Raw genomic sequence first — 26,464 nt, forward strand, 5'->3', positions numbered from 1 at the left:
GACGTAAAGAGTCGGGTTGATAAAAGCCTTTCAACACGTTCATTATCTAGTTGCTCACGGGATTCCCTCTGGCGTTGGCGTTTAAGTTCTAAAATAATTTAGAAATAATTATTAATAAATATTAAAGTATTTTTAACTTACGTAAACGGCTTGCAGCTGTATTATAACGGCCAATAATAGAAACATCTTTCCAGGAAAGCCGGATTCCTAGTGTTGTAAACACTGTATCCTGCTCTAAAAGATGGCGATCGTATTCTGCACATCTAAGTACTTTTGAATTAGTTCTCAACGCATTCCAAACCAATTCCGAATCAATTCAGAAGGGATTCCAAACTTACTTCTGGATACATGTAAGTAATGGTAAATACCGATTACTCCAAGTATATGAGGCTTCATGTAAAACCTCAACAGTATTTGTATTAGGTATGAATTGACTCCAATCTGATAAGGGGATTTTAGAGCAGTTCTGATTAAGTCCAGCTGCAATTGTTTTTCGGGCTTTATGTTGAGCCCATGCTTTTATTTGAGGTTCAGCTAAGTAAATTAGTTCCCAAGTGATTCTGAAGCGATTCGGAAGCGATATAGAATTGATCCTTACTCTCAAATGCCTGACATAAAGCGAAGTAGTCTTCTGAGGAACGGCAGAATAGTAGGCTGCGCATTTGATTCCATAGAGAGTCAGGGCTACGGTCTTCTGTACAGTATGCCTCAATCCCTCGTTGGAAATGAATTAAACAGAAGCGTACAGAGCGTTCAACCTGCCATGCCCATGGTCTATGCTCTGGGTCACATTCCAGAGATAGATATTTCCCAAACCCTAGATAATTAGTTATAAATCGGTTCTGAATCGGTTTAGAAACTATTAAGAACCCATACCAATAAGGTTTTTATGGTCTTGATCAACTGTAATACCTAGTAGACCCCTACCATGAAGGTGTTTCCACTTGACTTTATATCCAAATTTCTTATAAAGTAGTTTAAACACAATTGTATACATCTGCTGATACATTTCTGTACTTTCAGAATTGGTAAAAACTCGGATAAGTGGAATTGCTAAAATAGTTAGGAATCTGTTAAGAATCCGTTCTAAATCGATTTAGAAGCGATTACGCACCTTTCGAAGATATCGAATTATACCATCCCCAAATAACCTCAACTTCCTCCTTTCCAGCTAGATGTTTATAGTTTGTATCTACCTGGAAAGTATTAAAAGCCTCTTTCTTCCATAATTCAGCTTGCTCTGCATGAAATACAATACATAGGTATGTATTGCCGTCATCATTAAAGTACTGAATATACTATAAGTAAATTAGTATTGAACCCGCTCAGAACCGATTCAGAATCACTTCATACCCGAATTTGACGCCTAGTTTGAGCATACTGGTATTCATACCAAATCGCTAGACGTGAACAGCCTGCTGGAAAGCTAATTGCTTCTTGTTTACGGATAATTGAGCGTAAGAAGTCTGTATTTGCTAGACTTTGATGAACGCTTGTAATAGTCTGGCTATTATAAGTATCACAGAATTCCTGAAGTTCGCGAGATTGTAGGAATGCATCTAGAATCAATACTGGATTAGTTCTGAATCGGTTCGGAAACGATTCTAAAAGGATTCTCACTTAACCCCGTTCTAGGTTGATTGATCTTCTGGACTACCTGTTGCAGCCCAGATATAATACCAGCTGGGGCTCTAACTGGTGGTGGTGGTGGATGTAAATGGACCCCATGAGAAGTTAGAAGAATAACTGGGGTAGCTTCTAGATCAAGCGGGACCCAGAAGTTCCATTTTACTGAACACGTAATTTGAAGAATTGTTTCAGGAACGATATGATTAGCGTCTAGATTGATTCAGAATCAGTTGGGAACCCATTTGGAATCGATTCGATACTAATTTACTTACCGCATCGTGTAATTCTCCTCTTATTGCTAGCAAAAAGATAACAGCTATCAGTAGGGGAGCTTTCTTCTATACTTCCCCCTTGAAGTATAGTTTTGATTAGAGGTAAATATAGCTGGAATTCGATTGGAGGAAAGCCAATATAATGGTTTTCTCCTTGGAGACTTTGTGACCAGCAGATGCAGCGGGCTGTAATCTGGGAAGTTCCTGGAATATACTAAAGTGATTCCGAATCAGTTCCAAATTGATTCCCAATCCATTCAGAAAGGCTTCTTACCCCATACTCTGTATTAACTACTTCAAGACTACATCTTTCTGTAAACGGTCGGCAGGCGGTATGTTGTTGGAAACGTTTTATCTGTGCTTGTGCCCATCTATTTATAAGTATTAGTATATTATTTCTAAAAGGGTTCCGAACCCGTTCGGAATCGATTCTGAATGCTTACGAAACTGCTTTCCGTTTGAGATCATACTGTAGTACCTCTGTTCGTAATGCTTCAATACTTTGCAAGATTTCTGGGGTAACTTTCTGATGCTTCCAGCATGGAAGATTCTGATCGAAATAAGAGCATGCCTTTCCACCTGTACAAGTGTAAGTTGAACGTAAACAAACAGCATTTTGAAGGAATGCTGAAGTCGTCCGTTTTGGTGGGAATTGCCGGGCATGGTTGTACTGAATCTGTGATGTAATTAGTTCTAAAGTAGTTCGGGATCGATCCCGGATCGATTCAAAAGTAGTTCGTTTACCATTCTCCAAGGCGATTTAATATCCTCCTCATTTAAAGTCCTTATATCAATAACATAAAGGACTCCATTCTCACTTGTTTCTGGATATTCTATAAATGTAGGTAGAAAGATTACTTTTTGAGCAAGTACATGAACATCCCTGAGGCTATTATGCCCAGAACGGGTTGCCTCTGATGAAACAAGTGTTGGAGGTATTTCTGAATCGGTTTCGAGTTGATCCTGAATCGATTTAGAACTAATTCCAAAGTCGTTCTCATATATCCCTACCTCCTCATTTACTGGTAAGCCAGACTGGGCCTGGGCTGGTAGTTGATAGTAAAGATTTAAGTCTTCTTCAGCTTCTGCATCAAGACTAGTAGGTTCTAATAGAGGACTTATTCCCTCTAGGCGAGGGAAGAGATTTTCAATCGATTGAAGAGCCATTGTAAATCGATTCGGAACGGATTTGGAAGCGTTTAAATGTCGTATGTTCTTACAAAAAGTATGTCAAGGGTGAGGTTTCAAACCGCGCTAAGGAATTTCAACCTGACCATAGCTAACTAGCTGACCATGGTCAGCTGATCTCAGGGTAGCCCCACAAATCACAAAATAAGTGGGTAATTGGTCAGGTTATCCCCCCCCCCCAATGGTCGCCTTGACCACACCCTCGTCGTAGCAGAGATAACACCGGGTTCTTACCCCTGCATACTGGCCTCTCCAGGACTGTATCAGCGTATCGTTACATACCTGCCTTTCTCTGTTGCTCGCCCCCCCTGTGCCGCTCTGCAACATAAGCTAGCCCTCTTAGCGAAATTGCACTGGCCTGGCGTATTTTCTTCGCCCAGGAGATTTTGGTCCTCAGGAGCATGGTTAGCCGTGATAAAGCTTCACAAGAAGCAATCGAGCATGCCACAAATGTTATAGCAAAAGCCGCTACTTATTTACAGTTGAACAGGAGGCTTTCTAGTATATTACGAGTGCTGTTAGCAATTGCGTCTCACGTCATGTTTCCACTTCCTGGCGTCAAAAGTAGGTCCACATACATTGGTCCACAAATTGCTTAAATGGTTGGTTACAAGGACTTTTGTTGGCTTGTTTCTCCCCGTGCCGCTCGTATCGAACGCTCTAATAGTGGGGGTTTTCAGTGCACATATACAGTGCCAATTGGCCGACGGTCCTCTGTGATATCGTATGGAGGCTTGGCAAATTAAGCGTGTTCAATAAGGCATACAGCGTATCGAGTGCCTCTTCACCAAAAACCCCCCTTCCCCCTTTTTTGACCTTTGCAATTACAGGAGTCGGTGGGATCAGTTTATAGTATCTATCGCGGTCGTAAATCAGCCTCGCGCTGAGCTGATCTAAGCTCACCATGGACACTAAACTCCATGACTTTTCGATTGCAGCATCTATCTTGTTCCTATCACTGCTCCCGTTCCGATTGTTTAACCTTCACCATGAGAAGGTTAAGACTGTGCCGGGATACCATGGTCTTTTCAAGTTGGTACGCAACAAAAGATCGACAGAAATACCCGGGAAGCTACTAATATAAAGAATAGACACTTGCAGTTGCGTTGGTAGCATTACAGTCAATCATTGTGGCTACTACAGTGCTCCCAGTTTTCCATTTCAACATCGAATTCTTGTCTACTATCGTTACCCTCGCAGCCTTTATAGGCCTCTGTCCTTTGGTGTTCTTGGAACATGCACGCTCTATCAAACCATCAGACCTTGTAGTTATCTACCTCCTTGTGTTATCAGCATACGATTCTCTTAGTTTCGGAAAAGCATTCCTCGCCAACGAACCACGTGCGGCTAGCTCCCTGGCTGCATCAAGCCTTTGCCTCAAACTGTTATTACTAGCTTATGAAAGCCAAGGCAAAGAAAAGCTGTTGAGGGAGCCCAGAGGCCAGTGGTCTCCGGAACAGTTAGCCGGTGTATTGAATAGGCTGTTCTTTTGGTGGATCAACACGATTCTTCGTTATGGAAACCGAAATATTCTCAACGGAGACAAGCTTCCGCCTATTGATGATAAGCTATCATCGGACTTGTTGCGCCGCCAGGCTTTAAAGGCTTGGGACCAGAGAGGTAAGACCCCGTTTTCGAAACATGAGACCATTACTCACAATTACTAGCGAAGCCTGAGAGGAAAACAACGTTGCCTCGTGTTTTGCTTCGAAGCATGTTGTCACACTTCGTGGCGCCAGTTATACCTCGCCTTTCTTTGATTGCTTTTCGCTATGCTCAACCGATTCTTATCAGTACGGCAATTCGCTACATGAGCAATTCTCCAGTTGAAGACCCAGCGGGAGGGTACTCTGTGATTTTAATGGCGGTTGCCGTCTACGTGGGCTTGGCGGTAAGTTATCCTAGCATTCATATGCATGACAACTAATCGTTAGTGCAGATATCCAGCGCAATGTACTCTCATAGTTTGAATCGGCTGAAAATCATGATCCGGGGCGCAGTTGTTGGCCTTATCAACAACAAGTCGCTAAGGCAAAGATCTGGCGGCTATGATGACGGAAGGGCCGTAACGCTGATTACTACAGATGCAGAGAGCATAGGCCAGACTGCGCGTATGTTTCACGAAACGTGGGCTCAGGTCATTGAGGTTGTAGTGGGTACTGTCATGCTTGCCGGGAAAGTCGGATGGGTATGCCTGGTCCCTTTTGGAATGATATTTTGTGAGTTTTCATCGCCATTTGCATGGTTGGATACTGACCATTTGTCTCAAAGTTTGCTCTCGCATGAGTCGATATTTGGCGAAAAACTTACAAGGCCGACAAAAGAACTGGAATGCGGCTACCCAGGAACGTCTGGCTACGATTACTTCGATGCTTGCCTCCATGAAAAGTTTGAAGATGCTGGGAGTCTCAACTTATACCGAATCACTAGTTTGCAAATTAAGGCTTCGGGAGCTAGAAATGGCTAACAAGGTGCGGTGGATGATGGTTGCTTATAATGCAAGTGGTGAGTTGCCCCCTTAAATGCTGCGCTTCGTTCGATTTCTGACCAATTGATAAAGCGAATGCCCTGGGGATATTCTCTCCAATCATTACACTGGTTCTTTATGCGCTTTTGGCCAAGTGGAATGGCTCTGCGTTAGACACCGAAACGGCTTTTACAACTACCGCCCTTCTCGGATTAGTGACCCACCCAGCAAACATGATTATGACGATCATACCTCAAGCAGTAGGAGCCTTGGCTGCTTATGAACGGGTTCAAGACTTTCTGTTGGAGCCGCCTCGAAGTGATCAAAGATTACTACTTCAAAAGACAGACAATGGTCCCAGCGAAGCTACGCCAGCCATTCGCGTAAACAATGTCACGATTAATCCCACTCCGTCAGCGGCTCCAATTCTAGAAAACATCAATTTTGTCATCAACAAAGGGTCACTAGTTATGTGCTCCGGACCAGTAGCGAGTGGAAAAAGTGCAATTATCAAAGCAATTTTAGGTGAGCTTCCTACGACTGTTGGGGAGATATCAGTGTCCTCGAAACGAATAGGGTACTGCGAGCAGTCACCGTGGCTGCCGAGCGGAACTGTCAAAGATGCTATATGTGGTTTTCTGCCAGAAGACGCTACTTGGTATGAACGAGTTCTTCAACTTTGCTGTCTCAAGGAAGACATCTTGTCACTTCCGAACGGAGACCACACAATGATTGGTAGTCGTGGCTTGAACCTCTCTGGAGGACAACGTCAACGCGTGGTATGTTTTGTTCTTCTTATTTGTTACTTCGAAATGAAGTCCGATCTTTCTTTTACTTTGAGCCATATCTATTTGCCTTCACTCTTAGGGCAACTTCAAACTTGGTCCTTGAGGCAATGTGGTCCTCCAAACATTTACATCCTGGAGCTCATTCGCTGATATGAACTTAGGCTATTGCGCGCGCTGTATATAGCCGCTGCGACATCGTGCTTCTAGATGATAGTTTTAGTGCCTTGGATGGTAAGACCGAAACTCGAATTGCAGACAATCTTCTTGGTCTAGAGGGCTACTTCAGAAAGGCTGGAACAGCTGTCCTATTCATAACCAACTCTAGTAAGTTTATGATCACCTGATAAACCTAGAAAGCTTATTTACAATGTACAGCTGCACATTTTCATTTGGCAGATGAATTGATTATCCTTGGTAGCGGGTCAGTTCAATACCAAGGAACCTGGAAGAACTTAGCACAAAAGCCAGACGGTATCCTTAAATTCAACATCAACGACAACCACAACAACAGTATCGACGAAGACCATCAGCTAGACAAAACTATGCAGAGCAAGAATTTGAAAGTAGCGGAAGCCACTTGCGATCTCAAAAGGGCGACAGGAGATGTTTCTCTATATGGTAAGACACCAATTCAATTTCCAAACAGTCTCAAATTGACTTGGCTCGTCCCACAGATTACTATTTCCGAGCTGTTGGCTTTCGAAACATCTTACTCCTTCTAATTTGCACATCATTGTACTCGTTCTTTATAACGTTTCCCCAGTACCTGTTACAAAAGTGGACCGAGGCGCCAGCATCCCAGACAACGTTCTACATAGGAGGCTATCTCATTTCTTCCTTGCTGGCCTGGATCTCGACTAACGGTTCCATGTGGTAAACCATTCCGCTTACCTGCAAATACCTATGTATTGGCTAATCATTGAAGGTCTACTCATATCCGTGTTGCGCCGGAGTCAGGAGCCGAATTACATCGCCGACTTCTCTCTACCATAATTGGGTATTTGTAAACTAGCCCTTCTATGAAGCCTTTTACTCATGGACAATAGTGCACCGCTGTTGTACTTTTCAGCTACTGACAACGGAGTTATCCTGAATCGGTTGGTCATGCCATATTGAGATGCTATATACTACGTACTAAGCTGTCACAGTTTCAGTCAAGATATACAAATGGTGGATAGGCAGTTGCCGCCAGCTATTTTGTCACTTTCAAATCGTGAGTCCGTCTCGAACTCTTCAGATCAATTCACTCATGATTTCAGAAATTTTCAAGCTTCTTGTGCAAACATCTTTGCTTTTTAGCGCACAAAAGCTTATGGCATCCACACTCCCTCTCTGCATCATAGTGGTATACATTGTGCAGAAAGTTTATTTGCGCACATCGCGCCAACTGCGATTACTTGATCTGGAGTCTCAGTCAGCCGTTTATTCGAGCTTTCTAGAATCGGTATTGAAAGCCCATATAAATAACACGTTTCACATGCTAATGTCAAACAGACGGAAGGAATCACAACTATTCGTTCTTTTGGATTAGAGAAGCAAGTTGAGGACGCAAACATCCGATGCCTTGATAAATCTCAGCAACCTGCCTACATCTTGTCCTGTCTTCAGCAGTGGCTGTGTGTTGTCCTTGATCTAATGGTCGCTGCTATTGCAACTGGCCTCATTGCTCTTGCAGTTTTAATGAGGGGGACAACCACAGCTGGACAAATCGGCATGGCACTAAATCTTGTGCTGGTTGCTAACTCAACTCTTCTGAGCCTTGTGTCGTCCTGGACCAACTTGGAAATATCTCTAGGTGCTATGTACGTTTTGTTCCTGAGCCAGTGCCACTTTCTTTTCGCAACAATTGCTTCTTTTACTTCAATGGCAGACTCTGGTGCTTGGTTGCTAATTTAGTGATAGATCACGGTTGAAGAATCTCGAAGCTGAGACACCTAAGGAGGACAAGCCCCATGAGAATTACAAGCCTGCTAAATCCTGGCCATCATCCGGAGTTGTCCAACTGGATAATGTAACAGTAGCATACAAGTAAGTGTAAAGTTTGTCGGTATTTCCTAAGCAGAGCTGATTTTTCTACCAGTCCAGACGCATTGGCTCTTGAGAATATCTCATTGAAGGTTTCAGCAGGCCAACAATTAATTGTCTGTGGCCGCACTGGCAGGTATGTGGTTGTAAAAACAGTGAAGTCTAGAAACTTCTAGACTTTTGCTGATCGTGTGTACGAATCTTTAGTGGAAAGAGCACCCTGTTACTGACTCTCTTACGTCTTTTGGACCTTAAGAGTGGAAGTATCAAGATCGATGGGGTTGATATAAGTCTGATACCACGATCCTTGGTTAGGCAACAATGCTTCATCACAATCTCACAGGATCCCTTTTCTTTTGGCCAAGCTAGTCTTCGCTTCAATTTAGATGTGAGAGAATCCTCTAAATCTTAATGCCCCTACCGTATAGAATACTTCTGACATATGAGTTTTTCAGCCTTCTGGTTCCCTCTCAGACGAAGCGCTAGTTTCAGCTCTTCAAAAAACATCCCTATGGACACATTTTGAGTCAGGACATTATTCATCTATGTCTTCAAAGGGCGGTCAAATATTAGACTGTAACATGTCATCACTGCCGCAGATGTCCACGGGCCAGTCGCAACTTTTCGCTGTGGCCCGAGCCATCCTTCAACTTCAAGCTTTGCGGCAGCGAACCCGCCCGTCCGAGTCCGAACCCACCTATGAACACGTTATGCCGATTCTTTTGCTTGATGAAGCCACATCGTCACTTGACTCGCACAGCGAATCAGCCATACGTAGTATTATACATCAGGAGTTTACAGAAAAAGGACACACTGTTATTGCCATTGCGCATAGACTGAACGGAATAGATGACAAGATGCGAACTGGACAAGATATTGTCGCTCTTTTCTCGAAGGGGAAGGTCGAAAAGATTGGCAATGTCAATGAGGTCTTGGGAACTACAGATCTGCATGGTTGATTGTACAAGCTCCCATGCATATGAAAAAGCGGCATTGATGTTCACGAGGACCAAATCTCAACGACCTCCTGTGTGTATTTTGCGGCTGCCAATTTACACGTACCTATAACCTCAACTTTTTTATCTTTCTTACATGTTTGGGTTTTCTTTCTCAATTAATTGATCATATGATTATTCTGCATTGCCTCTCTTGTACCAATTGTCTTACTCCTCAGAAACCACGTACTGGTTGGCTTTGAATATCCAGGACTTTTCCATTTGTTCATCTCGCTTTTCAATCGACGCGAATTTCTGTATGCTATCTTTTGGAGATGAAAAATGCTTTCGGCAGAAGAGTGTTGCGTGGTTATCAGTACGCTTCTCGGCAGGTGGAACAGCCTTGTTGTCGATATGGCCGAATGCGCACTTCCCGCCCTTGAAAGCAGCAGAGGCGGCGGCCTTCCAAACAGTGGTGATATCCGTGAGCATTTCAGCCTGCCAGTAAAGCCGGCAGTCAGAATTCTCTGGAACAAATTGACGTGGGACCCCGTCGCCCCAGTTTTGACTTAGAATCTCGTCTCTGATATTTATGCCGGCAGACGAGACCCGAGAGTCAACGTAAGGTGTAAAACGGTCAAACTCTGCGATCGCGGCGCTGTCGTTAGTCAGAGTTCTTCCCCATCTGCATAAAACGATACACATCCGATAAATAGTAGTTTTGGGATCCTTTGGTCCCACCAACTCCCTGGATCTTGCCCTTGACGCCAGGCCGGCCACCCATTGCTATACTCTTAACACCCGCGTCCCACCTCATGAACTTTGAGAACAGAGCGCAAGTTGATGAACAGGCGCCGTCGTATAAAAGGACGATGTTCTCGGGTCCACCAAAAGGCCGAGTGAAGTTCTTGCGCAAGCCGTAGCCTGTAATCTCAAAACCATACCCATGGGTGGCGTTACTAGAAATAAGCGGGTTTTCATAATCCCATTCGATAAGTTCAGTGTACTCATCATCGTTGTATATCAGCTAGACATGTCTTATCAGCTTGATTTATTCAACAGATCAACTTCCTTGGATCTATGACCAGTAGTTACTCACAGGAGGAAATTTTGCTTTGTATGAAGTGAAGTGATTATGGTTTACGTCGACATCGTGGCGCCAGTAATGGAAATTTTCACATTGCGTAATGAGTGTCTCTGATGCCGTGATAGGATCGTAGCCCTCACAATTCTTGGAAAAGATTTCTGAAAGGGCCTTGAAGCTTGAGGAATACCTGAAGCGTCCGGAACCCTTTTGGACAATATCAGGAAATATTTGACGATACCTGAAGATGTTGTCCTTAGCACATTGTTTCATCAAGTTTAATGTAGAAAATAAAAACCAAAACTTGAACAAAACGGACAAGTTCATACGTGTCATATCCTTGCATGATATAGCCGCCAGCATTGACTTGAATGTCAACAACGAGTTTGGTCTTCCCTGATCGGGCAGCAGCAACGAAGAATTCCCCAACGGCTTCCTGGAATCTTACAAGGCTCCGAGGTGCGAATGACCGGATGGCTAGAACAGCGACATCGTTGAAACCTTGCTCATCGATAAAGTAGCCGGAGACAGATGAGTCGCTCCCGATTACTACCGGTTTAGGATAGCCATCCACTCCAGTAGAGTCTGGGAGTGGCACAGTAGTGGTTGTACTTGAAGGCGTTGCACTAGTAGTGGAAGGAGCAGGTACTTTGTTAACGGCAGCACCAGGTGCAAAGTTCTTAAAGAACGTGAGGCCGTCAACAACGCCATCTCATTTGTTCTTGAGCCTAGCCACATTTGGAAGCTCAATGGTAGTTCCATTAACGAAGGTGAAAGACGTGGTCTCGCCTGGATAAACATATCGCGTACGGCCTCCTTGCTTGAAGTAGCCGGTTCCATCATATGCTCCTGAAGCTTTATGGTAGAACATGGAATTATAGGCGGAATCAGTGTCACTATTGCTCGTGGCTCTGAGCGCTTGTTCCAGAATGAAAGTTGCCGCATCAACGCCGTTGATTAGTGAAAGAACAGGTGCGTTTTCAGGTGATGACATAACATCGTCATAAGCCTTGACGACTGGGGCAGAGTTGCCATCTTTGCTAATTGAGACGAGAGCAATGGGCCTCGCCCATTCAATGGCGTTAGTCAAGATATCCGAGAAGACATGCAAGTGTGAATCGTAGGCAGGATTGAAGACGTTGAGATACATGTCTTGATGCCATGTGAATTCGTTGGAATAATGGTCCGCCTCTAACCGAGCCCTGAGGTTGTCAAGCGCCCCAAGAACATCGTGGGGCGGGAACGGATAGTCGGCAGGTGGGTTCTTCAAGAAGGCAAGGCTGGACTGCCACTCGAGGTACGGCCTCAACTCGTCGACAAATTTTAGTGCAGCGGCTTTATCCAGCGGTACCGAAGTGACACAATCATATGCAAGTTTGGCACTGACTGTAGGTGTTGCTGTAGCAGCAATCTGGGCCGCCCAAGCAGAACTGACAGCGGAACAGGCAGCTATTGTGGAAGTACCTTTGATATGGCAGCCTTCCACTTTGCAATCTGTTGCATTGGTGAGGTGACTTATCATAAGCAGAAGAATAGCACTACACCTAACAGCTGAAAGATTCATGGTTATGTTTGTTATGATAGATTTTGGGGGAGTAGAAAAGCAAAACTTTGAAGAAGGAGCTGGCAAGCGTCAATGAGTATGAATGTTGAGATTACAATAACCTTACAAAACACTTTCTGAGTACCACACAGGTGATCCAGCCATTCTTATAACTACCTGCATGGCCCCATTTTCAGTCTTGGTTTACGTGCTTTTTCGCTTTGCTTGGCTCTTGTGAAATGGATATGAGTGATAGCTTAGGTCAAGGTGTAATAGCCACACTGCCAAGAGCCTACCTGGAGCTATGTAACTTAAAGTTGATTCATTAAATCAACAGATTAATTTTCATCACCTTGCTTATTTGATTTAATGGCAAATCATTTCCCGGCATTTTCCAAAAGGACAGCCAGAGCCAAGTCTCACATCACAGAACCAGTTTTATTTCCATCATTTTATTTGCTTCCTATTCTCTAGTTGTTCAGGGCCGTAATTATCTTAAGATCTGGTTTATCTAGATTCTCAGTACATTTGGAACCCCAATATCTCATTCGCTGACGCAATCCTTCAACTTTGCCCAGTATTTCCTTGTGCACTCTTTGCTCGGACTACTCCGTTTAGCTTCTCGGGTAGTCCCGATCCCGTTGACGACGGTACCTGCCTTCACAGGTTAGACTCATGGAAGAAACCCACAAATGCTCCATACCTTATCTTTTTGACTTTCTTGGTCGGCAGTTCGAGTGGTTAATGGTCGTCACGCAACATGTCTTCTGAGTGTTGTAGTTCGTCCGGAATTGCCGGGACTAGGTAGCTTACAAGGGCGACAAAAACAAAATCTGTGAACCGTATGTTATAAAGGCTGATGAGAAAGAGTATGTCACGGAAAAGAATCTACAAACAGAAACAAGGGCCGAATGACGTTGCAATAGAAACTAACAAGGTTCTTTGTCTTAAGAAAACTGGGGTTTCAACTTGGTAGGCGACTTGAAAATTATAGGTACCGTCTTCCCTTCCCTTCTTACATTCTTGCAGCCTTTCTGTCCATGTCTTGAATAACTTCAAAAAGATCCCCAAGATCTAGGCGAACACGTTGCCGATGCAGAGACTGACTACTCAGCGAGTAATGCCTTTCTTTTCCATGAGTTACCTGGAAGGTAGAGAACATAATGGCGCTAGCATTTAACTCGTAAAAACAAGACCAGACACGTGTAGCCGTGCAATCTTCAACATGACTTGAGATAGACGTTTCAATGGCTCCTATTGGAAATTTTCAGGCATATGTCATGCACGACGGTTTCTGTCTTCCAATCTTCCCCAGTCCATCGATGTTACTGATCTGACACAAGGGAATCAGGAAACACTATTCTGGGATAATGAGACCCTAAAACTGTATTATATGGATGACAGTTTTGTATGGATAATAATCACGGCTATAGGATGCGCCGACCCAAGTATCGCACTTGGATACTGCCATGCCTAAAAGGCTCAAAATGAGGCACAGCTTGTCCCTGGTGGAAAAGCAAGAGATTCTAGCTATCACACAGCTACCATTTTGTTGCATGACAAGCTAATAATAACCAGTTCACCACAAACTTGCGCATATTTGCTCAAGCGACTATGTCCGCATGCATATTATGCTCAATGGCGCATGTGGTGTCTAGCCACTTTAGGAAATATGTCACATTCAGCCTGATGTACATTTTCGGCAGCTGAAGAGACCTTCTCACTCGGCATGAGGGGAATAACGTGCAAATGCTCAAAGCCAGGTGTTGAAGGTCTCTCACTGTCAAAGATGACTAATGCCTAACATCTTCCAATTCTGTCGTTTCACATATTGAGCAAATCCAAAAACCAGGTAAACATTTTTTTCATTATAGATGCTTCTGATATCTTGAACATGAAGATGAATTTTGAGGCCTTCATAAACAATATTTTGGCATATTCAGTTAGCCTAATAATTTCTCCTCTTATTCCATTTTACTAGCAACCCTTCCTATATCTATTGAAAGGTAATTGTCAACCAATGTTGAATATTGAAAGAATGTAAGAGATATTAAGTCTTGAGCAACATGAATTATTTACTGAATCTATGCTTCACTTATACATACTGCAAAGACCTTACCATATTATCTTGTCACTAATACGGTTTTTGCTAATGTCAGTCACTGTGTTTGAGCAGTCGGAAGCCATAACTGTTGATCATTGGCCTTGTCTTTTCCTGTGTCACCTAACTGCAGCTTGGGCACGAAAAAGTCGTATTTCGTATTGAGGGATTTCTTCGAGGGGATGACTACACAGGCCCATGTGACTTCTCTAGACTGGGTAGTTAAATATGTGCCCACTACCCAAACTGGTACCACTTGTGTAGCTATCTTTAATTCCTCAGAATACGAGTTTTTCAAAAGAGCGATTCAATATGAAAGCAGGCTATATCTTCAATATTAATTTGAGCGCCCAGGTCTTGGCTTCTTGGGGAGTAATGGCACAGAATGTGACCGATCAACAACGGCTCAATACCTTACGAACCGTTTCCATTGGATTTGTAAGTTGTTAAGAATCTAATGCTACTCTTGCTATCTGACGCAACTAACGGCCTTCAGATACTGTTCCTGGGTTTGAGCCGCTTGATGTTTATGGGCCTCTTGAGGTTTTGTACTCTGTAAGCTTGGTAATTACACATAAAAGTTATCATTGTCCCTTTCTAACAAGCCGGGAGCTCTCTTACTCATACAAAATGAGCTTATCACTCATCTCTTTCAACACGGGGCCGGTGACCTCTCGGATTCCTCCTCACAGAATGGATCTAGGAATGCCAACTGAAGACTACGGGTACGGCTTCGGTCCTTCCACGGTAGCAACTCATACCTTCGCAGATGCCCCCGCTCTAGATGTGATATTCGTTCCAGGTGGTATGGGAAATATCGCCCTAGAGCAGGCAAACAACACTGAAATCGAGAGCTTCCTTGTTCGAAGATATCCTCAAGCTGAGTATGTCTTGAGCGTTTGTACCGGGGCCGTTGTTTTGGCAAGAGCTGGTCTGCTTTCAGGCAAACGGGCCACCACTAATAAGGGTTTGTGGGCATGGGTCACAAACCCACGCCATGGCGCCAACATTACATGGGTCCCCAGCGCCCGATGGATTGAAGATGGTAATATTTGGACAAGTTCAGGGGTTGCAGCTGGTATCGACATGACTTATGCTTTTCTCAAACATTTTTATGGTACCGAGATTCTTGACTCGGTGATGAACGCCATCGAATATGCCCCATACCAAGATTCGCATTGGGATCCTTTTTCACTCATCCATGAGGTACGACTTATGCGCAAAATCTCATCTTTCACATTTATACTAAATAACAAAGGTTCCCGGAGCAAACACGTCAGCTGGGTCTGGCTGCGCTCTCCCTGTTGGAAATGGAAGCGGCACTACTGGCAGCGGGGGACATCATTGAAAGAAAGCATTAAGAGACACCTTTCTGCTTGAGAGTCTGTTTCAAGGCTGGTGTTCTGTCTACGTTCAATAGTTCTATATGCTAGCCTAGTCATGTTCTTGCAAGTCAGCCATGACAACATATGTCCTTGTCGTATTTTTGGGATGTTGTCAAGGATGAGTGGTTAGTCCGACTATTTAAATTGAAGTAGATAGAACAATGCTTCGGCTCAAACCAAAGAAATCAGGAGCTCTTGCATCCGACAGCTTTTCCTCCCTTAATCTTTCCAAGTTTGCCTCAATCAATCTTTCGCATTATGTTTTCGATGATATTAGAAGCTTTGCCTGTACCCCATCATGTGAGTTGCTCGCGACTACAGCCATGAACCCCGCACGGCAAATGCATCGGGTCGGGGAGTTAAGTTTAACTCCACCTTTGACGTAGAGTGCTTAGGTTTCTCTACAAGACCAAGCACATATAAAAACAACATTTTCGCCGATAATCGGTTTAATACTACTTCCGCTCGACTCATTAAGAACGATTCCCTTAGTCCCCAACACGATGTCAGAAGAGACGGACGTGTTGATTTGCGGCAGTGGTTCTGCTGGTCTCTGTGCAGCTGTATGGCTAGCTCGTTGCGGGGTGAACTACAAGATTCTCGAAAAGCGAGACGGGCCACTTCAGCAAGGTCAAGCAGACGGCGTGCAGTGCAGAACCGTTGAGATATTTGAAAGTCTCGGCCTTTCCGAAGACCTCCTAAGAGAGGCATACCACGTACTGGAGCTCGCATTCTGGGCGTCGGACGGTGATGACGGGATTCGCAGATCTCATCTTGAGCCAGACACTGAGCCGGGTCTCAGCCACCTGCCCCACGTCATTCTGAACCAGGCGCGAATCAATGAACTTATGATTAGAGACATCGAACTTTCCTCTGGGCAGTCACATATTCAGTACGGAAGCGATGTCAAGGCTGTAGAAGTAAACAGTCAATCTGCGAAAGACCCAGCAGCACATTGTGTAACAGTTACGGCAGTTGAAAACGGAGTTGAGCGCATTTACCATGCAAAATACGTCTTAGTAGGTTTCACGAGTATTCACCCTAAAGATTATTCGACCGCTAACATACTGTTTAAGGGTTGCGATGGAGCACACAGTGCCGTCAGAAAATCACTTGGGTTCAAGATGGTAGGAGATAGTACCGACACAGTCTGGGCAGTGATGGACGTCTATCCTAGAACCGACTTCCCTGATATTCGCAAGAAATGCGTTCTACAATCTGCGGCAGGTAACCTCGTGATAATCCCGCGAGAGGGAGACGAAAAAGTGCGCTTTTACATGGAGACACCCGGCTGGGGAGCAAACAATGTCACGATGGACAAGGTCAAGAATCGTCTTGTCGAGATATTTCGCCCTTATACCATGGAAATCGCAGAAATCGCTTGGTTTTCTGTATACTCTATTGGGCAACGACTTGCAGACCATTTTACCAAGGAAAACCGAGTTTTTCTCACTGGTGATGCTTGTCATACCCATTCCCCCAAAGCTGGGCAGGGAATGAACGTCAGTTTGCAGGATGGGTACAACATTGGATGGAAGCTGGCTGCCATCATTCGCGGAGAGGCGCGGCCATCGATTTTGGAAACATTTGTTTCCGAGCGGCAAGAGACTGCCAAAGATCTAATCGAATTTGACCGTCATTTCACCAAGCTTTTCTCTTCGTCATACCGGAAGCAGCACGGCATTACTCCTGATGATTTTCAAGACTATTTCATCAAGTCTGGAAGATACACAGCTGGTTTGGCAATAAAGTACAAGCCTTCTGCGCTCACGCAACCGAGTGAGGCGGATAAACTAGCCACTGGGGTACACGTAGGAATGCGATTCCCAAGCGCACAGGTCGTTCGTTTATTCGATGCTCGAGCGATTCAGCTTGCCAAAGCTTTGTTATCCGACTCGCGATGGCATCTGATCATTTTTGGCGGAGATATAAATCAAGGCGAAGACCGCATAACAAAAGTAAGCAAACAATAAAGTCATTTCACCGCATTCGTTAACCCTTTTCGAGGTTGCCAAGGAGCTGGAAGATACACTTACACAGCTACCAATTCTTCGAGAGGATCTCCACAGATTCATACATACAGTTTTGGTTCTCAAATCAGATCGAAAGGCCGTTGATGAGAGAAAAATACCACGCTTTTTCACGCCAAATAGCGGGGCTCACGGCGTCCGTTGTAAGTGCAAAGTCTATCTTTACCATAAGAGCGTTAGTAAACTACTAGTAAGCAGCCACTGACGAAGTCTTTCTGAAATAGGCATTCGAAATGTACTTGTCGATGATGAATCTTATCACAATGGCCATGGTAAAGCGTATGTGAAGTACGGCGTAAATCCTGATATTGGCGCCATGGTGCTTGTTCGCCCAGATCAGTGTAAGTCAATGGTAACTCGAAACTATGTGAGTTTCACTAAGCGATTTCAGATGTCGCCCAGATTTGCGGATTGGAAAGTTCGGCTGCCATCAAATCGCTCTTGAACGGCTTCTTTAACCCGGACCTCAACGTGTTACCTTAAAAGCACAGCATGTAGCACTGTAGCGAGGGACAGCTTCATATTGAAACCGAGCAGTTTAATAAGCATTAACGAGTAATTAAATTTTGAAATATTTAGTATACGACCTTATTTTGGGTATCCTTCGATCTCTCAGATGTCGCTCATTCTTCGCCAGAGCCCAACATGATATAGTCTCAGTTTGAAAACCTCCGCAAGTTCCCGCTAGTAACTTGAAGATTTGCAAAGGTTTCGTTGGCTTCATATTTTTGAATCCGCCTTTTCCGTCACCTCAGGTGGAGTCTCGGTGCCTGTAGAATGTCCTTCGGTGACAGGCTTTCCTCCGCGCATTCCCAACAGGTCCTTGAACATCATCCGCGTAGTACGAATTACTGTACTTCGAGACTCAAATATGGGCAGGAATACGACCATAATGACAGATGCAAAGAGCCAGGTGATACCCACCACGACCCAGCCAGTGAAAAACTGTTTTAATTGTCAGAAATTTTCCATAGCGTTATAAATCAGTTTCTTGGTCACTTACTGGCTTGCTGAAGACATAGCCACTGCCATACAAAGGCATCGGCCATAGAATTAGTAGTACGAGTGTAACGCCTACTGTAAGCCATCGAGCGATCTTGGCAGCACGATCTAACTTGATCTTTTCTTCCTCGGTGTTTCCGACAGCGTGCGATGTTGCTTGAGGGGCATTCTCCAGATCGACGTGGGCAGCATCAGTAAGATCATCATCATTCCCTTGTCGGATGTTGAGCATGCTCTGCCAGTCATATTGCTGGTGCTTGAACGGCGGGATGAATGTCAAAAGAGGAATGAAGACGACCGGCGCGAGTAAAGACGTAAGGTTACCGGCCAACATGGGAGTGTTGGCACCAGTGTTCTCAACACTGAGCTCTCCGTATTTTATCTTCGTCGTGACGAGCCAGGCTGTCATGGACAGCACGAATCCAATGATTGGGCTAAAGGTCGCAGCGGCCCAGGACTGGCCAGACCACAGTAGGGTCAGGGTTGCGGGGAGAACAGCAGAGGAGATAATGACTCCCATCAAGAGGTAAAGGTAGCCCATGGAGATACCAATGTAGTTGAACCCCGTCGCCAAGCCGGCCATGACCACAGCGAAGATTCCCATGCCGATGTAGTTGATGCGCATGAGCTGCTTACCGGTCGCAGCGGGGTTATAATACGTTTTGTAGATATCATAGGTGCAGATTGACGAGACTGCAATGAGTTCCGAAGAGTAAGTGCTCATGATGGCCATAAACTGGTAGTATAAGATTAGCACAGATGAACAATGGAGTATCAGAAACACCGGCTGGGGCCTTACTGCGAGAATGAGAGTCGCAACAGCACCTCCTTTACCCAACAAGGCGACGGCGACTGTAGGTAAAACTAATCCTGCATCGACGTCTGCAGCCGCCATTCTGTTGGGATACGAGGGCCAGATGTCGTACCTCTCCAGGGCGAGACCGGCGAGGCCCATGGTCGTTGCGGTAAGCCACGGGACGGCAAACCAACTCACACCACTGTCAGGCATGTTAGTATGCTACCAAAACTTCATACGGTAACGTTCATACCCCATGACGTATCCAGGTAGTGCATCAACTGGGGAAGCTGCAATTGCTTTGTTGTAGTAGCCGTTGTCCAGGAAGACAGTGCCGAAGTTTCCGCATAGATTGATGATGAAAAATTCAGCTATGGCTCATTTAGTAATTTTCCCTTGTTTTTATGCAAGATGGCGTAAACTTACCTCCACCCTGTGATCGCATTGTCAGGTAGCTGCCGCCAGCATTCCCAGCTTGCGGGCGTTCGGCTGCAAGTTCTGTGAGTATCTCCCAAACTCGCCCAGGGGAACCGAGAATTTCGTTGGTTGTGTAGACGGTGAAGGCGAACACAAATATGATGACCAAGATCACCAATCCATTGATGTAGTCCGTAATGAAGGTTGCCTTGATGCCGCCGAATAGGGTATACACAACCACACCTACGGAAATGTCAATATTCCTGCTGATTGCATGAGGACCTTTTGTTTCTGAAGATTGACTGACCAATTGGAAACAGAAATACAGACGCCGCTACAGGTGCTCCGGTCAAGTTCTGGATAACAGCAGAACCTCCAGTCAGAAGCATTGCCGTGACTGACTCCGGTGTCAGTAAAGGGTCAGAGATGGAACAATTTTAATCCTACCCAAGATGTTGCAAAAGCAGCAAAAGACAATGTAGACGCAGTGGGTGACTGGGCCATATCTAGCCTTCACGACCTCGAGAACTAAGAGTTTCGGTCAGTGAATTCGTCTCTCAATCAAGGATCAGGAAAGCTTTTACAGGTATGAGCGTTGGGCGCGCGTCTTTTCAGCTCAATAGCCAGCGTAGCAAACAAGATGATTTGTACGGTAGCTCCAGATGCATACCATACTGGACCAGAAACTCCGCTATCTGCAGTTCAGCATACAGTTACAAGCAGACTGTTACAGTGCATCTCACTATTTGTAGGCGACCGCTGTACTTTGTAACAGCGTTGCTGCCCATGTCCAAGTTGACAGGACCGACGATGCGACCTATGCCGATTTGGTAAGTACTCCAAGCCTACCATAGAGTTTGTAATACTTACAAGACCAGACTTAAGTGACCGTCCCGCAGTGGTGAACATTTCTGATGTTTGGAGCTCATAGTTGTACCTCTTCAAAGCCCATGTAATGATGATCATGAGAACCCTACGACTGGTAAGTCCATCGCTAGGGTTTTGATTGAATCTGTTTCACCTACGCAAATAGAAGACCAAGACCTATCATGAGGCCATAACTAGGAGACATTAGCCACACTTCCATGGGATGGATGCCAAGGGGCGGGAAAATGGGAGGCGCACCCCCAGCCTTGATGGAGAACCGGAGTTGATTCCATGATCAATCGAGACTCCTGGACTAGCCAGCAGAATATGAGAACCGGCTGATGATAGACTGTATTGGCCCAGAAGAATAGGAGATTTCCAGGAGCTAAACTTTCAGGCACTCATCTATCATACCAAGTCAGAAGAGAATTCAATGTCTATATATATGAATAAATTACATCACATTCATTTGCAGCGGCTTTAAGTGGCCGGCGGGCACAAAGCTGTGGTATCAGTAACCCCTTGGATGCGGTGGGCTAGCGCGTGTACCTATTGTACCATTCGGCATGTATAAGCCATCGGATGGAGCTGATAATGGCAATGGGCCAAGACTATGTGTACCAATCCCCCGGAGCGAACCTGGCCATCCCAAGAGATAAGGTCATCGGAATAGGATAACATGTGGGCAAGGGCAGAGGCGAGATGCAAGGCTGCTGAAGTCGGTGCAGGGTGCCGCCGCAGCTTGGCGTGGATAGACGGAAACCCCACGAATGCAAGGAGTTCCAGACATGCTTGCTCCTTGCGCCATTGAATGGGGGCCAGCAGGGATACGCTACAAAGATCTTCTTGATTTTTTTGGTACAAGGTCAGAAGGTCTCGTCCCTATCGCCATCTCCAGGTTTGTTACTGATACTCTGGGGGCTGCAAAATGCTTGTTGCTCGATTGCGGGTCTAGAAATCATTTGGCGAGAGACGCCGAGACTTTCGTAATGGATTCTCAGTGGCTCGTTCTGGGGCAGCCAAGGCATTAGCAGTTCTTGGAAGTCAGACCTCCTTATCAGCCTCCAATCACGCAGGCAAGAAAGATAAGCCTATGCACAGCAGGGTAGCCAGGTCTCCTAGGAATTTGGTTGTTGATTTTCCCAATTGCAAAACGTAACGAATGTCGAGGGTATTTGCAGTGGTCGCTTCCAAAAGAATACTGAGCATCGAAATCTTCGGGAGGATTTCTACCATCTTCAAGTTGTGCGCGTCTTGCCAAAGGTTTCATCGTGCTCTGCATCAGTAAAAAGCAGTCGACGATCTTCTCCCCAAAACAACCATCATGCAAGTCAATCTCATGGCTGACCCAAGGCTCCTAGCAAATGTCTCCTTAGTTAATACCGTTATGGTTCATCTTCTCCCAGTCATGCCACTACCTTAAACTAGCTCTTAATGGTGTTCAGCTGGGTCGATGCGCATCGGCGATCATATGATAGCTGACTTCAAACCTGGCATGTGAGCATAGGTTTTGCGGACGCAGAAACACTCGAGTACAAACCATCCGGAACTACTTGGCACACAATTGAAAGGCTTCAAAGTAGGTAACGTTCGATGGCGTCCGATAATGGTTCATGGTATTCAGGAATTTGCAGTGCCCTGTCGGCCGCAATATTTATGAGATACCTTCCTCAAGCATTTGTCTCTACTTCATGAGGCCCTTGGAGGTATCAAGAACCTGGCGATGTGACTGAATAAGCTTTGTAATCCCAAAATTGTTGATAGGCCAAGTGGAAGACTTGTCACTTCCAGGCCAAAAGGTTGGTATCGACAGTGGCGTGGAAATGCAGCCAAGTAACATGTCGGCAGAATGACCCCAGGTCATGGTTATATGGGTCCCCAGGGGCTTGTTCGGTAAGATTCGGCATTTGAAAGACATTTTCAAGCCGTTGGTAGGAACTCCATGTGGGAAGTCGTGGTGTGATTCCTCTCAGGTTTGTTCGTACAGGTAATGCAAGCATCATGGCGAGGCCTTGCTCGCCTGAACGTGCAGACTTTCGAGTCCGATCTGATATTGATACTGTTTGCCAACACGAGGTGTAACTTGAAATGATTCTTTAGAAAGAGCTTTACGCGGGGTGAGTCGGCCGTATACCAGTGTGTAGTACTCTGGTCTGATGAAGAGTCGCTATCTTATCACAATAAATGACTTTTCGGGCATGCGGCAGTGACGTTCGATTTTCCTTTTGAGACTCCATCTTCCAAAAACGATGGATGCGGTTTTGGTCTTCCAGCGATTTCGGTGCGAAGAGGTACCTGCTGATCTGATTGAGTAAGGTCTCATTCTGGAGATTAGACGCATGAGACTCTTGGAATAGTCGCGGTTATAAATTGCGAGAGCTAAGGCTGCATACTTTAGAGAAGATTAATTCTTATTAAGGTACTTATCCAGTCGGTCTGACGCCGTAGAACTGAAGGTACCTAGTAGATTGCATTGTTAAGACCATCAGTTCTTGATAAGGAAAGCGACAATCAAACGATTACATAGAATAAGTAGTAGAAGTTTTACTGTTAACATCTACTCTAACTTTATGATTATCATAGGGCATCACTGCCTTTCCGTTATCGGGATTGGGGTGAACTGAGCATTTCCGATTATCTTTTCACTTTTCGTCTCTCTCTCTCTCGTTTTGCCGGCGGCGCCTTGGCTTTTGGCCTGTCGCCGGCGGGCGCCCGTCTCCACTTCCACGGCATATGGCTAGGAATATGAAAGCATCAATATGTATATGACGTCTCTACCTCTCTCATAGTGTGTTAGCTATAGTTTTGGGAAATCAAATTTTGCTCCAATTCGTACTCTTTTTCAAGGGTTGACAGCAATCCCATCCCATCAAACACCCGTGCTGCCACCGTGACTTGCATGTACAACATCACCGGAGTCCCCCTATAACTCATCCTTGGCAACTGAAGGAGCATCAACAGGCGGCGTAGCCATAGAATCTTCGCTCGATTCCGCTAACTCCATTTTCTCCTCTCTTATTCGAGCAGCGCGAGCTTCCGCAGTCTCTGTCAAAACCTGGGCTTTGATCTTAAACTTTATGTCGCGACTCTTCGAGTCCCAGTCTGGCACGGTCCGCTCAACAACCCAAGCAACCACACTTTCATCTTTGGGAGTCGGGCTGTATTTTGATAGATCCAATAGGTCAGCTTTGCAATCGCTCTCTGCCGCTACCCATAAGGGCAGGATCTCATAGATGGCTCCGGCCGCAAAGAGGACTACCAGATCCTCCGGCGCCAATCCCGCCAGGTCGTCAGATGTCGATCCTATTTTTGCCGTGCCTCCGATCTTGCCTCCGTTCTTTGGCTTCTCATATATTCCAAAGAGCCACTTCGTGTCACCATCCTCTTTTTGTTGTTCCAGAATCCAATCTTTGACCGCTTTCGGCACCTCAGCATACTCCATCATGATCACCTCCCGGTTGATCCCCCTAGAGTCGACCCCATCCCAGCTCCCAGGAAACGGCCGACCACCGAAAAAGTACTTGATCGCATCAATCCATGGGGCAAGTCCCACGGGCGGTGGTTGGTGGGCTTCTCGAATGACATGCTGAGTAGCATGGAAGTTTGCTGTCGCTTCGCACTTGTTTTCGAAACCTGGCGGTGTGGCATATGCACCGAAAGGGTCGCTCCAGGCGAAGTTGTCGGCTACGCGATCGATGACAACTTGCGCGTTTGCCATCTTCAGCATCAAAGCTGTTATCAATGAAGGTAGAAAGTGATACATTTTGCGAAAGAGTGAGAGTCGACAGGTGGTAGTGTGAAGATGATGAGATGGGCCATGGGCGTAAGGGGGATTCGGACTTCAAATGGCTTTTTCTTCCTCCGAGTTGGACCTTTCAAGGTGACATGGTGTCTTTCTGGCATGCTCCGAATTCCTAATACGCCCCCGTCTATGACATTATTGTTGTTTTGGGGTCTTGAAGGTTAATTAGCCAGCAACCGGGTAATCTGCCTTACCCAGTAACCGGTGCTAACATTGCCTTTTTCACGCCGACCAACTCGGCACTTCGGAAGAGGTCGTTCCAGCACGCGTTTGGTAAGTTCTATTACTGCTTATTATGAGATCCCTCACTTGAGCAAGCTTGATATACCAAGACCTACGACGGCCGACTATACCCCAGTCAATCGATAGCTCAACTTGACCAATCATGAACATAGCTCCTATGTTCTTTGCTAAGTGTTTTTGTTTTTTGAATTAATCTCTTAGGTTTTGAGAGTATACAAAAATTAGTAAGTGTTAAATACAGTCATAGATGCCCACGTACCGGTCTTCAACCCAATCAGTATCAGATTAAGGATAATCAACTTAGAACTGGATGTCAATAGCCTCCGATCATTCGTAGACTACATTTATTCGTAACATAAGCCGATCAGTAATGTTTGGAGCGAAAGGATTCTCTTGGGGCGATGGCCCTGTTGCAGGGCTGTAGTTGCATGAGAACAATGTTTACTCATCCACACATATCAGTCCTTGGGTAATTATTGCTCAGGACTTCTATGTGTCACTTATTAATCTGACAAGCAAAGAGATAACGAATCTTAGTTAGCAACATGAAGAGTTGATTATCATTGTCCCTCATAGGATCTGTCACTACTTATCACATATGCAGCTTAAGTTTCATCACGTTACCACCATAGTCTAAACACTCTTCTTGGCAACAGCCACCTGGGCCGCCTCCTGCAAAACACCACCAAGAGCCTTAGGCATGCTAAGGAATGGCGAGTGACTGGCCGGGAGACTAGCCGTAAATGATTCAGCGGGGAACTGAGATGCCATCAGCTTCTGCAGATCAAGCGGTATGGCTTGGTCTTGTTCTGCGAAGATGTAACCCATTTCGAACCCGTTATTCCAAGGCTCGAAACCGGATTTATCTTGGAAGGTCTTAAACGGCTGGGGACGGAGCGCTTCGACTGCTTTGGCAGCGAGGGAAGGCTCGACATCCGCATAAAATGTCTGGATTTGGTTGAGAGGCGAAATGAGACCATCCTATGTTGCAAAACGTGTCAGGAATTGTTCTTAAATTTTAAAATGCTGTTGGTTTTCTCACAGTGACGTTCCACCATGACGGTAAGCCTGCGCCATCAGACAGTGCCGCCCCAGCAGAAAGAGCAAAAGCGGTCATATAGATGGACATAAGGACACCGCCTGCTTTCTTCTGTGCCAAACGGTCCTTGTAGTTGAAGCCCTCAACAGCATTCGCGACAGGAACACCCCCGTACGAATGCGCAACCACGACGACTTCGCCTCCGGCGTTGACAAGCGTCTCCAGCTTGACACGAACAGCAGCCGTATCTTGCTCCAGTCCTACGTTGACATCGGTGTTGCCCACTCCAGCTAATGTCACAGTCTCAGTAGGGAAGCCACGGTCGTGGAGGTCGCTGCGTAGCAAGTCGTATGATGCTGGACTGTGCCAGGCTCCTGGCACCAACAATATGGTTGGAAGTGTGGGAGAGCTCATTGTGTTGACGGTAACTGCGATTATAGGACGATTGTAATCTATTGTAAAATGGAGAGAAGAAGAGTACACGAGGAAGGACGAACTGGTGAGGATTAGGGGAGCAAGGTAGTTCTGGAGTACCCTTGATCAGGGGGATGGATGGATATACCTTTGTGCGTATTCCACAACGCGGGGCCGCAAGTGCAGAAGAATTTGTTCCCTGTCATTTTGAGGAGCAGAGACGGCCCATTTGGGCCAGGTATAGCAAACTTTGTACTACAGCGAATCCTATTTTGTCCAAGTTTGCGATGCGGCATTTCGGGCTGTCCCAGTTGGATCGAATATCACACCATCAATAATTGCCTTGCATGGTATCGAAGATGGAGCATCTCAAGCTCACTTCCGAGTGGCTTAAATACTCGCATCCTGTTCGCACTTTACCTAGATCTTCAGAACCC

The 26,464-nt window shown here is 45.5% G+C and overlaps 7 protein-coding genes across 7 annotated transcripts; 3 read left to right on the forward strand and 4 right to left on the reverse strand.

The window, feature by feature from the left end:
• Positions 1-3,993: 3,993 nt before the first annotated feature.
• Positions 3,994-9,328, forward strand: CTRU02_213174 (ATP-binding cassette containing protein; the record flags this gene model as incomplete). The annotated part of the gene is made up of 18 exons (XM_070205988.1): positions 3,994-4,125; positions 4,181-4,709; positions 4,757-4,968; positions 5,029-5,308; positions 5,361-5,594; positions 5,650-6,335; positions 6,506-6,668; positions 6,720-6,962; positions 7,019-7,217; positions 7,270-7,341; positions 7,391-7,441; positions 7,493-7,557; positions 7,604-7,788; positions 7,839-8,146; positions 8,247-8,372; positions 8,425-8,505; positions 8,577-8,757; positions 8,825-9,328. 18 exons carry the CDS (start codon positions 3,994-3,996, stop codon positions 9,326-9,328), a joined length of 4,251 nt encoding a protein of 1,416 aa, XP_070060381.1.
• Positions 9,329-9,532: 204 nt separating this feature from the next.
• CTRU02_213175 (peptidase s41 family protein) lies at positions 9,533-11,952 on the reverse strand (the record flags this gene model as incomplete). Its single annotated transcript, XM_036721737.1, has 5 exons — positions 9,533-9,962; positions 10,006-10,331; positions 10,404-10,629; positions 10,718-11,067; positions 11,125-11,952. 5 exons carry the CDS (start codon positions 11,950-11,952, stop codon positions 9,533-9,535), a joined length of 2,160 nt encoding a protein of 719 aa, XP_036586906.1.
• A 2,773-nt stretch (positions 11,953-14,725) lies between these two features.
• Positions 14,726-15,380, forward strand: CTRU02_213176 (dj-1 family protein; the record flags this gene model as incomplete). The annotated part of the gene is made up of 2 exons (XM_036721738.1): positions 14,726-15,238; positions 15,291-15,380. The coding sequence occupies 2 exons, from the start codon at positions 14,726-14,728 to the stop codon at positions 15,378-15,380; spliced, it is 603 nt and encodes a 200-aa protein (XP_036586907.1).
• A 540-nt stretch (positions 15,381-15,920) lies between these two features.
• Positions 15,921-17,945, forward strand: CTRU02_213177 (phenol 2-monooxygenase; the record flags this gene model as incomplete). Its single annotated transcript, XM_070205989.1, has 5 exons — positions 15,921-16,436; positions 16,494-17,375; positions 17,425-17,590; positions 17,672-17,814; positions 17,934-17,945. 5 exons carry the CDS (start codon positions 15,921-15,923, stop codon positions 17,943-17,945), a joined length of 1,719 nt encoding a protein of 572 aa, XP_070060382.1.
• Positions 17,946-18,167: 222 nt separating this feature from the next.
• On the reverse strand, positions 18,168-20,822 carry CTRU02_213178 (urea transporter; the record flags this gene model as incomplete). The annotated part of the gene is made up of 12 exons (XM_036721740.1): positions 18,168-18,392; positions 18,451-19,185; positions 19,249-19,447; positions 19,499-19,616; positions 19,672-19,905; positions 19,970-20,059; positions 20,110-20,190; positions 20,247-20,353; positions 20,406-20,479; positions 20,533-20,635; positions 20,688-20,723; positions 20,788-20,822. The coding sequence occupies 12 exons, from the start codon at positions 20,820-20,822 to the stop codon at positions 18,168-18,170; spliced, it is 2,037 nt and encodes a 678-aa protein (XP_036586909.1).
• Positions 20,823-23,452: 2,630 nt separating this feature from the next.
• Positions 23,453-24,292, reverse strand: CTRU02_213179 (phenylacetaldoxime dehydratase; the record flags this gene model as incomplete). Its single annotated transcript, XM_036721741.1, has 1 exon — positions 23,453-24,292. One exon carries the CDS (start codon positions 24,290-24,292, stop codon positions 23,453-23,455), a length of 840 nt encoding a protein of 279 aa, XP_036586910.1.
• Positions 24,293-25,207: 915 nt separating this feature from the next.
• CTRU02_213180 (uncharacterized protein) lies at positions 25,208-26,027 on the reverse strand (the record flags this gene model as incomplete). Its single annotated transcript, XM_036721742.1, has 2 exons — positions 25,208-25,555; positions 25,617-26,027. The coding sequence occupies 2 exons, from the start codon at positions 26,025-26,027 to the stop codon at positions 25,208-25,210; spliced, it is 759 nt and encodes a 252-aa protein (XP_036586911.1).
• Between the last annotated feature and the right edge of the window lie 437 nt (positions 26,028-26,464).

This window comes from Colletotrichum truncatum (genome assembly GCF_014235925.2).
Source record: "Colletotrichum truncatum strain CMES1059 chromosome Unknown Contig_0009, whole genome shotgun sequence".
Classification (NCBI taxonomy): domain Eukaryota; kingdom Fungi; phylum Ascomycota; class Sordariomycetes; order Glomerellales; family Glomerellaceae; genus Colletotrichum; species Colletotrichum truncatum.